We start from the raw sequence: 11,847 nt of genomic DNA on the forward strand, positions 1-11,847 counted from the left end.
GAACGAGAGGGAGTCTCTGTGCTGGAGGAGAGTCCTTGTCACATCAGGGAGATGCTGCAGCCTTGGCACCCATGGAATGGTGAATCACTAAATCTGGTAAGAACATTGTCATAACAGTGATAATCATTGGATTTGATGAGAACAGTAGTGTGTTAAATAAAAATACATGTTCTAGGGAGTCTGTGCAGCTGATCCATCCCTGACATTAAAGGGCCACATACACAGAGCTGAGAATTCAGCCTAACATCCTTGGGCAGGGAGATGGTTTGGTTTTATTAAGCCTAGGATTTAGAAAACTAGTGGTTTTGTTTCTTTTACTTAGCAGGTTTTTTTAAATGAGTACAGGGAACCTCGGCTTGCTTTACCACTCTATATCAGAGCTTGCCTTTCTGCAAGAATAATGTAATAATAAGAGGCAATTCTGCCCATCTTGAGAGTTTGAATTCTCTCAAGATAAAATGAGAGGGCAAACCTATGTGCTAAATTTAATTCTGCAAGGAAAATGAAAAAGTAAAAGTCTCAGGTAACATGCAAAGACAGCTGCTCTGTCTGGGTTATGCGCCAGACCTTTTCAGTTGTACTAAAAGATCATGTCTGTTTAAATAAAAAAACCCACAGACAAAGTGGGGCAGCAGAACTGGGGGGGGAGGAACGACAGTAATGCTGAGGAGGATCTTGCTGTGGGCAGAAGCTGTTGGAGGTGAGAGGGGAAGAGGGGCAACACAACATTGGGTTCACGGGGAACGTCGGTCTCTTACCTCCCAGTCTTCTATCGAGCTCTGCCACTGAGCAATCTTGTCGATGTTTTCCAGCCGCCGCTTTCTCTCGTTGATGAGCCGAGCAACGTTCTTCATGGCATTTAAGGCAGCTTCGACATCTTTGAAATCCCTAGGGCAAGGCAGAGGTGTTAGCCGTGACAAAATGGCACGTGCTCATTGTGCCTGTGCTCCAAAGAAGCGCAGTCTGCCGTGGTCTGGGACAGCAGAGAATGAGTTCCACTTGCAGTTATCCCAGCTGTTTTACAGGGGAAGTCATGGGTACGTGGTTCTGTGGGTGGCTTTTCAGCTGCGCACTGGTTTTGAGGAACAGATTAGAGCCTTGCAATAAATCCAGGCCCGATTTGTGGAAGGGAAGGGGGTAAGCAACCAAATTCTGTATTAGTCTGTTTCCATGAGACCAGGCTCGTTCCTCCCCTCCCGCGGTGCTGACCTACCTGTGCTGGGGGTTGGTGTATTTGAGCAGCTCAGCCAGTTGCAGTGGATATTTGCAGATCTTCTGCACAGGAGTCAGCAGAAACCCATCCAGAGAGATGTCGATCATCTTCTGCAGCAGGCGGCAGGCCTCAAAGAAGTAGACGTACTTGTTGACTTTGGTGAGGCGGGACAGCTCCATGCAGGCGTTGGGGTGGTTGTTGCAGTATTCGGAGTATATCTGAAACTCGGTTTGCTGCGAGGGAAAGGAAGGGATTTACTGTCTGGCTCAAAAGGCTGTGGGGGAGTTCCCTGTGTACATCCAATTCCTTTATCATGTGGCGCTGCTTGGATCCCCCCCAGACTGTGAAGCTGGGCCTGACAGCGTGTGCTACAATTTACAGCTCATCTGAGAGACAGGGCCTGTGCTCAGCTGACTGTTCTAATGACAGGATCAGCAGTTACTGATCCTGCAGTGACCTGAAAACACCACAGCTGTAAACCTGGGTCCAGCTCACGGTTTCTGCATCAGGCAGCGTGGTGTGGCAGGGAGTACAGCACGTAGGAGCTGAGACACTTTGAAATGTCCTTTCCAAGGCCACAAGCCATAGAGGATGTTTGGTTGGGAGGTGGGTGGTGGTTCATTTGCTTGGGTGGGTTTTTATAATCAAGAGCTTCAGTTCTGTCAGATCAATTTCTAAACCATTACCTTGACGATGCAATAAAATAACACAGGATAACATAAAGAAACCACACGTACATAGAGAAGCATTCTGGCATGTAAAGTTAGGGCAGCAGCAGAAGTGGCCCTTGAAGCTGTAACTGAAGGACTCCTGAGTCAGTCTCTTCGCTCTCCCTAATGACTGTGCCCTTCAAAAGAAGCTGCCAGACTGGTAAGAGGCTGAACCTCCTGCCCAAAAAGATGCCAGAGGCTGGGCAGTTGCCTCATGAGGAAGATGCAGGAAAGGTAAATGCAGCAGGGAGAGGCTGCAACCTTCAACCCAAAAGAAGGAAAACACTGCACATGCAGAGAGTAATTAGCAGGAAAGCAAGAGACTAATTAGCCACAATGGAAAGTAGATTAAGAAACTTTGTACCAATTAATACAGGTTTCAGATGGTGTTTTGCTAAGTGGGTATCAAGATAAATACGCTGTAAATTTTGCATGTGATGTGCTTGCTTTGTGGGTATCTTCCACCCTGCACCATGCCCGGAATAAAACAAGGTCTCCTCTCTAACCAGTGTGTGTTGTGGGAGTTATGTTCAAGTCCAGGTGACAAATCCTCAGACTACCTGTTGCCATCAAGTCACATTTACTTACATATTCCAAGAAGCAGGAGCCGACCTCACTCAAATGTGGGTGGTCCTTGTTGAATTTCTTCTCTAGTGCTTTAACAAATTTCTTCTGGCACCTGTAGATGTCCTCAATATTCCCAAAGATTGTCTTCAGCTGTTCTTCTGTAAACATGTCAGCTCTTTTGCGACACTGCTTAATGTAACCCTAGGAGGAAACCACATGGGAAAGCTTCCTGGGTGTTTGCTCTGTTAGCAACAAAACCCCATGGATGTGGTTGGTTTTACACCAGGTTCCCATACCCCCTTCCTGCATAGGTACAGCCATGGTTTAGCTGTCATTTCCCCTAATAACACACCCGAAACATGGTAGGAGTAGAAACCAAGCCCCAATTTCATCACTGCCTTAAATGTGCTATAATCCACACTTGAAGAAGTCCCAGAGCTGCTCTCTCCTGTTAAAAACACCTTTATCTGTCTGCAGGCTATGAGGTGTTCTGACCCCAGCCCTGATCCACTGACAGATTTAGGCCAATTAAATCCTGATGCACACCTGGTTTTGGTGCTCGTGTTAGGGAAATGGTTGACTCAAGGGAGAAGGAGGAGGGCACAAAGGACAGGGGAGGACACTGCAGGAGGAAAGGCTTGTTTGGTGCGTGCTGCTTTGCCCCAGCTGGAAGGCACTACATTTCTGTGTCGTTTCAGTGATGAACCATGTTCCTGTAAAACTCTTTGCAATTACCTTCATTTACCCGTGTATGTGACAGCACATCTCTTCTGGAAGAGGTGTCGCAATACTCAGCATATTTGCAAGTGAAACATCTAATTGGTTCAACATCCCCCAGTTCTGATCCGAGCACGACTTGCCTGAAGGCTGAGGTGCTGATTATATTACCTTAGAATACGTGTTACAGAGAACAGCAATGCTAGACGTTTACTTTTCTCTGGCTTGGGAAATTCAATTAATTCCGTTTAATCAGAGCCCAAGGTGCTCCAAATACAGAGGCATTTGGGATATTGCTGTAATGAATTGTCTCCTGTTCTCTGAGCATGCAACGCCATTTAGCAGAGCAGGCTCTGCTGGAAATACAGGCTCATTTTCAGAAAAGAGACGTTACCTGCTAAAGGTACCGCTCTGGGCAAGAACGGGCCATGCTCTATTAACTATCCTTCAGGCAAGTTCTGAAGTTCACTTCTCCCTGTACTCTGTTACCTCACAGATGTCCTTCAGGTGCTTGATGTAGTCTCTCTCTGTGCTTATGATCTCATTGATGACATTGGTCCTCATCTGATCTTTGGTGGTCTGCCCCATCCCGAAGCGGCGGGTGCCACTGCTGGAGTCGTCCTCTTTGCCACCTTCTACCTTCAGGGGATAATCCTCCATGGGTTCATCCTGGTTCACTCGCAGCTGTGCCAGACACACAAGATGGTCACTGTTTGTATCGCTAAGCACAACTCTGCCACGGAAAATGTCAGGGTTTAACCCGGCAAGCAGCTAAAACACCACGCAGTTCATCTCCTCGCCCTCCCTGGTAACACTTTACAGGGCTGTGTGAAACTCATGGTTCCTTCCTAGCGCCCATCAGATGGCAGCACAGCATGAGCAGAGGAAAACACCATCCTACAGAGTCGTGTTGTCAACAACAGCAAAGCACCTTAGTTAATAGCAGGCAATTATCGGCACATTTCACTTCGGGGCTTGCTTTGCTGTAGGAGTGTGGGAGCTCTTAGAGTGCCCAGGGGAGTATTTTGTACACAGCAGAGAAACAAACACAGGAAAGTAGGAACATAACCATAGGCATTTTTAGTACGATGACAGAACTGCTTTAAACTTTTAATGTAGTTTCCTCCAGGTAGGATTACTTACCACTTGATACACATATGTCTGCATAGATTGCATTTACTCCTGATTACTGCTGGTGAAACCCTCAGGATGTGCAATCCTGTTTTCCTTCATTGTAAACAGAGCAACATTGGCCAGTGTTAAACTCAGACCTTGGCCTGAAACGTGTGTGGAATAACTGAGACACCTGCAGCTTTATCCAAGTGCCCAAACACACCAACCTTCCCAGCAGGAAGCTTGAGACCCAGTGGTGATCAGCAGGAAATCTTTACTCAGGCTTGTTGAAACGCTGAAAAAAGTAGTTCCACCCCCATTGTAGCGATAAACTTTAATTTTGAATCTGCATTTTACGTGTATGTTAATGAATAACCCCAAAGACATAATGAAGACTGGTCATCCAAAACCAGATCACAGAGAAACAGTTTCTAAGAGTCTGCAGGCTAAATATCCCTAGAACATGGAGACATGGACATGGGAATGTCTTGTTTCTTGAAATCACAGACCTACTTAATCTGTCCCCGATTTAATCACAGACTTGGCATGGACAGTAGAAAATGAGGTGACCTTACATGAACTGACTTCATTATAATACTAAAATATCCAGCCACAGGTCAGAAAGATGCCTGGCCCAGTGAAGACCCTCACCCTGTGCAGGCACATTTTGATCCAGGAATGAATCAGCAGACATTGTCATTATATGTAAATTACTGACCAATCATTGTAATCTTCTACGTTTTGTGTATAAATATTACAAGAAAGCCGGCATTGGGCACGCTCAATTTGTGGAAATCCACTGAGCACCCAGCCCTGAATAAAATGCAGGCTCTCTCCTGCCCCACGGGTGTGAGAATTGGTTTGGTGCGCACCAGGCAACAAATCTGCGTTCTGGACACCACCAGTGTTGAGTTTGTTCCTAGCACTCTTGCACAGACACACACCCACCATCTGTATCAGTTATCCAGCTGAGCCTGTCTCCTGCAATCTGTAACAAAGCATTTCAAAACTTTTATAGCACCACCTGCCCCACTTTTCCAACGACTTTTGTTACAGACACCAGATCACCTCGTATCACCTCCCCTCATGCTTCACCTGGTTTTGGGTCACTTGTGATCTGAAGCGACCCGGATAAAGAGCTAAAGGGCTGAGAGTCTCTGCCCTTAGGCACCTCTAATTGCCTTTGCAGTGCTGAGGAGCCTGCCCCAAAGCGTTGAAGTCAGGCATCCACACCAACAGTCACAGCCTAAAGAGAGGAAAAAAGCCTTTCTCCTCACAGCAGGAAAGGAGTGCACAGCAGTTACCCCGATGCTTGCACAGAGAAATCAGATGAGTTTCAGAACACTCTGCTGGAAATTAACCCAGCCTCTGCAGTGTACAGCTCAGACTGGGCTGTTCTATATTGCTATTTCTGTATGGCCTTTGTAGCTGGCACCAGGAGAAAGCCCTGGGCTAAGAGAAGGTGCAGGTGTCAGGTGGTTGTGTGCTTTGGGATGGGGCACTGCACTGGACCCAGCACCAGATGGAGAAGTCTGAATTTGGTGCCATGCTCATTCACATTGTCTGAAGGGGACACCAGGGTGAAGATCTCTGTCAGCTGCATCTGGGATTCCTCTAGGAAAGCATTTGCTGCTCACTCCTGAAGGGGATGCTGTGTGCTTAGGCACACACACATGGGTAAGCAGGAGCCCAGGCTGCAAACTGCCATGCAGGGCAGCTCCCCAGCTTAGCTCCAGAGTCTGGAACTGAACCACCCTTACCCTGATTTACTCATGTAAAGAGGGGCTTCTCCTCACTGGTGGCAGCTCAGCTGGTAGGGCCTGATGTACTGCAGCCACGTGTAGAGGAACAGTAACAAGACACGTTGAACCAAAGACATGTTGAACCAACTATCTCTAGCAGTAAAAGTGCTCAGAAGTCACTACAAACACTAAACCTGGAGAGAAAGAACAAACACCTGGTGCTAATGGAAAGCCATAAAGAAACATCAAGCTCTTACCCGTACAAAGCTGGCAGGAAACCAGCCTTCGCTGTCCAGAATCCTTCCCCACCACCACTCCTTGTTGGTAGCATCCATTACTTCAATGACATCACCAGCCTTGAACCCCAGCTCTTGGTCATCCATTGTGACATGGTCCCAGAGGGCTTCTGCGTACACCACGCTGCCATCACTGATGAGCTGTGGACAGAACAAGTCAGACTGTCAGCTTCCCCCAAGAAAGCAGCGCATTCAGCCAACACTGCTGCAGCTTTGGCACCATTGCTGCTGAGCCAAACAAGCGTCGTGAACTGTTGACCCCCCACGAGCAACGTGAAAAGGAGTTGGTGCTAGGCTGGCAGTTGCTTCAACTGACCTTGCTCTTGATAGCATTTACTCAGAATTGCTTGGACATGGTACATTTACTACCATAAAGAACACGAATTTGATGCTCTGGAATTTCTCACTGGTGGCTTTGCCTCAGCCAGCAAGCAAGGCTCGGTGGTCTGTTGGTGGTGGAGAACGCTCTGCTGCTGCCAGTGCAGGGAAAGCCTTGAAAACAACCCTTGAGCATCAATGCTTGGAGACAAGTACTCTGAGGCCTCAGAGCTAGTCTGGGATGGATGGAGCCTTAAGTCTTTAAGGTGGTTAAACTTAGCACTTAAGCTGCTTAAAATAAGTCTCCTGGAGAGCTTAAGTAATTACGCTGAGGGATCACGGTTATTTACCACATGTCCCATAGAGGGCCTGCTCCATGGAAAAGAGGATCCCCAGCAATTAAATACACCAAACCATACCAGAAAAATAGCAACCAAACAACTGCCATGGCCAGAGGCTGTGAAGAGGTCCTTGCACACAGCGATGGTTGCATCTGGACCTGCCTGATGCCATTCCCAGCCACTCACACCTCAGCTGTGGTGCACTGGTGTATTTGTGAGCTGGTCCTGCTGGCCATACACCAGGGGTGCCTGCCCAGTGCCCACAGGTTTATCATGTCAGAGGCTCCTTTGAACTTCAACACCTACAGAGTACATGCACTGGCTTCTTAGGGCCTGAGCACAACTGGGACTGTCCAAACACCAAGGATTTCCCCAAAGAAGACAGCATGGATAGTGGAGTCCTGCTAAAAAGGACGTAGCCATTCTGGAGTGGCAGTGAAGCCTGATTTTTCTCCAGAAAATGGTGCAACGATAAATTCTGAGAAGACAACAGAAAGAGCGGTCTGAGAGGCACAACGGAGAAAGAGAACCTGTACAAAAGCCACCCTCCATGGCACATCTCACAACACTGCAGCAATGCCCCCAGACACACAACTCACGTGTCATTCATGCTGGGCACCTTTGGTTGCTTGGTCACACAGTTACCTACTGCTCTAGTTTTTCCACTCCTCCAAGAAGAAAGATCTCGTTGTAAAATAACATTAGGATAATCACGCGTGCAGTAAATCAGGGGAGAGTTAACGAGGCATTTGAAAGAAAATTCAAATACAGTCCGCCTTTGGCTAGCAAGTGCCCCTTCACTGAACCAGAAACAGCTTAATGCGGTGTTTCCATTCCGACACAGATAACAGGCTGATGGGGAACGAGAGGATGAGAGGTGCCCTCTTAAATACACAGTGTGTCAGTGCTCCCCATGCTGCCTTTCCTCCACTGCACCCCCACTCGGGGTGGACAGAACAAGGTGTCCTTACTGCCTCCAACTGGACTCTGTCCCATTGACCACAACTCTCTGACTTCTTCCCTTCAACCAGTTCACAGTCCACCTCACTACCCCATCATCCAGACCACACTTCCTCAGTTTAGCTGTGAGGATGCTATGGGAGTCAAATCTTTACCGAAATCAAGATGAACCACATCCAGCGCCTTACCAGCATCTCTCCACCTGGTTATGTCCTCCTAGAAGGCTACCAGGTTGGTCAAACATGACTTCCCCTTGGTAAAACCATGCTGACTGCTCCTAATGACCCTCTTATCCTTGACTTCAACTTACCAGATGTCCACTGGAAACACAGTACAGCAGAGAGGAAACAGCCCAGGAGACTCCTGGAGTGTGTGGAAGGGAAGGTAACTTCCCAACACAGCTGGCAACGAGGGAAGACACCCTGCTGGACCTGGTGTTTGTGAACAGAGAAGGACTTGTGGGTGATGTGGTGGTTGGAGGCCGTTTTGGGCATAGCAATCATGAAATTAGAGGCTGAGGAGAGTGGCTAAGGAGACCTTACTGCTCTTTACAGCTACCTGGAAGCCGTTGTAGTGAGGAGGGTGTCCATCTCTCTTCCCAGGTAACAAGTGATAGGACAAGAGGGAATGGCCTCAAGTTGCACCAGTAGAGGTTTAAATTGGGTATCAGGAAAAATTTCTTCATGAAAAGAGTTGTCAGGCACTGGAAGGGGCTGCTCAGAGAAGCGGGGGAGTCACCATCCCTGGAGGTGTTTAAAAGACTGGCAGATGTGGTGCTCAGGGACTTGGTTCAGTGGTGGAGTTGGCAGCATTGGGTCATTGGTTGTACTCAATGACATTAAAGGCCTTTTCCAACCTAAATGATTCTATGCTTTTCTCAGTCAGTTCAATTAACAGGTATACTGCATACAGTTTGACAAGCTTGAAGCACACTCAGCATTACGAATAAAATTTCATCTTTTTGAAACACTTGTAGGTCTTGTCAGGCTTCGAGCAAGTTAGAGGTTTCAGCTAACACAAAGTAGTGACGACCAGAGTAAAGAGTGGATGTAAAAGTGTGTATTTCTCCAAAATGGGCCTTCAGTTACAGAGCAACAGCTGGGCTGTGGATGACAGCAGATGCTCCTGTTCCCAGAAAAGAGCTCTGTTGCTGCTTTGAGCAATCTGCCTGTGCACGACCCATGCATTTGCTTTGACAGTGTGATCAGTGACTGGCGACTGCACGGACCACGAGCTGAGCCCAGCTCCTCCCTCCTGCAGGAACAGAGGAGCAGCAGCAGGGTGATGGGTGACCAGAGCTGAGCGTCTGCACACCCCTATAGAGAGGAGCCAATTAAATATGCTTCTCAACATACAAATTGTGAGCAGCACATAAAGAACAAGGCTATGGCTCTTTCTAGGATCAAATACCTTTGCTGTGTGCTTAAACATGCCACTCCGAATCAGCACTGAGTGTGATGCAGCAGCTGGTGTACACATCCCAACTGTGACCAGAGAGAAACCAAAGGGACTTTCTCTGCAGTGTGGATGATCGCACAAGCAGAGCACTGGTGATGTGAAGGCATTAATACCTTACAGTACCAAGTTGTCAGATCTTGGTATCTTGATGAGAAGACAGGAGACCAAGCCTGATCTAGCGTTAACAGCACGTTAACACACCCAGCTCACAAGGGGACCGAGCCACATGGTTCTTCTTGGGGGCACTGAAAGCCACGGGGCTGACTTGTGAATCCTCAGCTGGTGTTTTAATCCATCCACTAACATTCACATCTTACAGTTTTTCTATTCAACAACAGCCACACTGTAAATGGGATTTGCTAAACACAAAGTCCCAACTGACAGATGACCAAATAGGTGCAGGCAAGCAGACGAGCCACTACCACAGACGGTTCTTGTGCAAAGGAGTAACTAAAGACACACCTGAAATACAGGCCAGGGTTGGATTAGCTGACACCAAGTACCATGTTTGTAGGGAGGAACTATCAATAGGGAATTAAGCAAGAAATAAAGAGTAAGAAACACGTTATGGGATCGTCTCTGCTCATTTAGCTCAGCAGCACTTGAAACACCCCCATGGCTGCAGGCTGACAGGCTCCTCCCTGCACTGCTCCAGGCTGTGCTCGTACACTGGGGGTGGGCCAGGGAGCAGACACGAATGCTGAGAAGTGTTTAATGATCACCACAGTGATCACTCCGTGCTCTTTTTGCTGCTAGCCCTCGATCTGTACCTTACACTTTTGTCCAGTTCCTAGGCTGACACAGAAATACCCAACACACCCAGTCCAACAGCCCCTTTCCCAGAGCAAATACTAAAGGGTAGCAGTGAGCCAGGACTGACTTTTCATGGCACAGAAGCACCTGTGGTACTGCACATCACTGCAGCAAGCAGGGCTGGAGTCCTCTCCAAGGTCTGTTAATGGGGAAAACAACAGGTTAGGACTCTCACTCCCTGTTCCAGGAAGGCTAAAACACACCAGCAAATAAAACACACCAGCAAAATGTGTTAGAGCGTGGCACAAGCAACCAGCTGTATTGGGAGAGCTGCTTGTCTTCCAGAGAAGTGTGTATTAAAGGGAACGCTCACCATTTCCAAGCATGGCAGCTCCTAGGCTCAAAAGGTTCCTCTTACCACAGGTTTTGATCTTCACAATTAAAGCAAGGTTTGAAAAACAACTATTAATTTCCATACAAAACAGCATTTACGTGCTGGCTTTGTAATATCCAGGTCAATTCAGTACACGTTCTTGAAAATCCCCAAACCAGTCTCTAGAAGAGAAACAGCAGAAGCCAGAGAAAGCAAACCCAGCCACCCTACAGCTGCTCTAGCGACTGCAGCTGGCAGCACTGAACACAGACAGAAATTGGCTATTTTTCTTTGTTTATACCAACATTTAAGTTTGTAGACAGCAGTGTTTGCAACCCAAAGGCAGTACTGACTTTTATGCTTTGAAACTGCAAACAGACTGCAGCTCTCATGCTGCATTGGCATTTCTGTGCAGCTGCTTTCCCTAAGCCAATGCAGCTACGGCCTCGCTGCTCATCCACAGCCATGGACGATGCCGAGGGATGGTTGCTCAATGCATCACAGAAAGATGGAGGGGGAGGATTGCTGCAGTACCCCTCCAAGCAATGCCTACACACAGCCTGCAAGAGGGGACCCAGCCAGGGCTGTTGCACGTAGCTGCCCCAAATTAAGTCCATTACACGTGGGTAAGCAGATCTGGCATGTCAGTGCTCACATCTCTGGCTTGTTTGCATGGCAGCTACTTGGTCCCTGTTTGTCTCAGGCTGGACACCTTGACATAATTACCTCGTATGTCCTGGTCGTGTTCTGACAGGAGCTCCAGGCAATATTAACAGAGATAAAAGATCTCGACGAATTGCAGAAGGAGAGATGAAGATGCCTTTAGGAGAGATTTATCTTTGAGCTACTCAATTCTATTTGAATAACATTTGAATAGCTCTCTCTTGATAATGCCAAGTACACTGGATCACACAGAGCTAAAACTGAACCCAGGAGCATCAGAAGATGCTGGGAACAGGGCAGTTCAGGGAGAGGGTGCCAACAAAATGGACTTGACTTTTCAGCTGTGACCCCAAACCAGACACCTGAACCCAAGAGCACCTGAACCCAAGCCCTACAACAACCCAAGCCTGCGTTCATTGCTCGCTCCCCCCCAGACTTGTGTGTGACAGACTGGAGCTGAACTGGGTCAGCACATCAAACATTTAAACCCTGCAGCGCTCCTGACCCCACAGGCAAAGCACCCCCCTCCCAGCTCCTGCTCCTTCACCCATCACTTTGCTTCCACAGCTTCTGCCTTCTCTCATGCAAAGCACAGCAGAGGAGTTAAAGAGAACGTTTACTTC

The 11,847-nt window shown here is 47.9% G+C and overlaps 1 protein-coding gene across 2 annotated transcripts in view; it reads right to left on the bottom strand.

The window, feature by feature from the left end:
- The window catches only part of ARHGEF4 (Rho guanine nucleotide exchange factor (GEF) 4), a 41,393-nt gene that overhangs the window by 3,566 nt on the left and 25,980 nt on the right, over positions 1-11,847 (bottom strand). For both annotated transcript variants that reach the window (XM_010192727.1, XM_010192728.1), the window contains exons 2-6: positions 6,320-6,499; positions 3,697-3,891; positions 2,512-2,691; positions 1,214-1,446; positions 759-888 (exon numbers count right to left, since the gene is read on the bottom strand). In XM_010192727.1, coding sequence (XP_010191029.1) covers positions 759-888; positions 1,214-1,446; positions 2,512-2,691; positions 3,697-3,891; positions 6,320-6,445 — 864 coding nt within the window. In that variant the 5' untranslated portion in view covers positions 6,446-6,499. The remainder of the gene's footprint in view (positions 1-758; positions 889-1,213; positions 1,447-2,511; positions 2,692-3,696; positions 3,892-6,319; positions 6,500-11,847) is intronic.

The sequence above is a fragment of the Mesitornis unicolor genome, unplaced genomic scaffold (genome assembly GCF_000695765.1).
Source record: "Mesitornis unicolor isolate BGI_N332 unplaced genomic scaffold, ASM69576v1 scaffold1019, whole genome shotgun sequence".
Lineage (NCBI taxonomy): Eukaryota > Metazoa > Chordata > Aves > Mesitornithiformes > Mesitornithidae > Mesitornis > Mesitornis unicolor.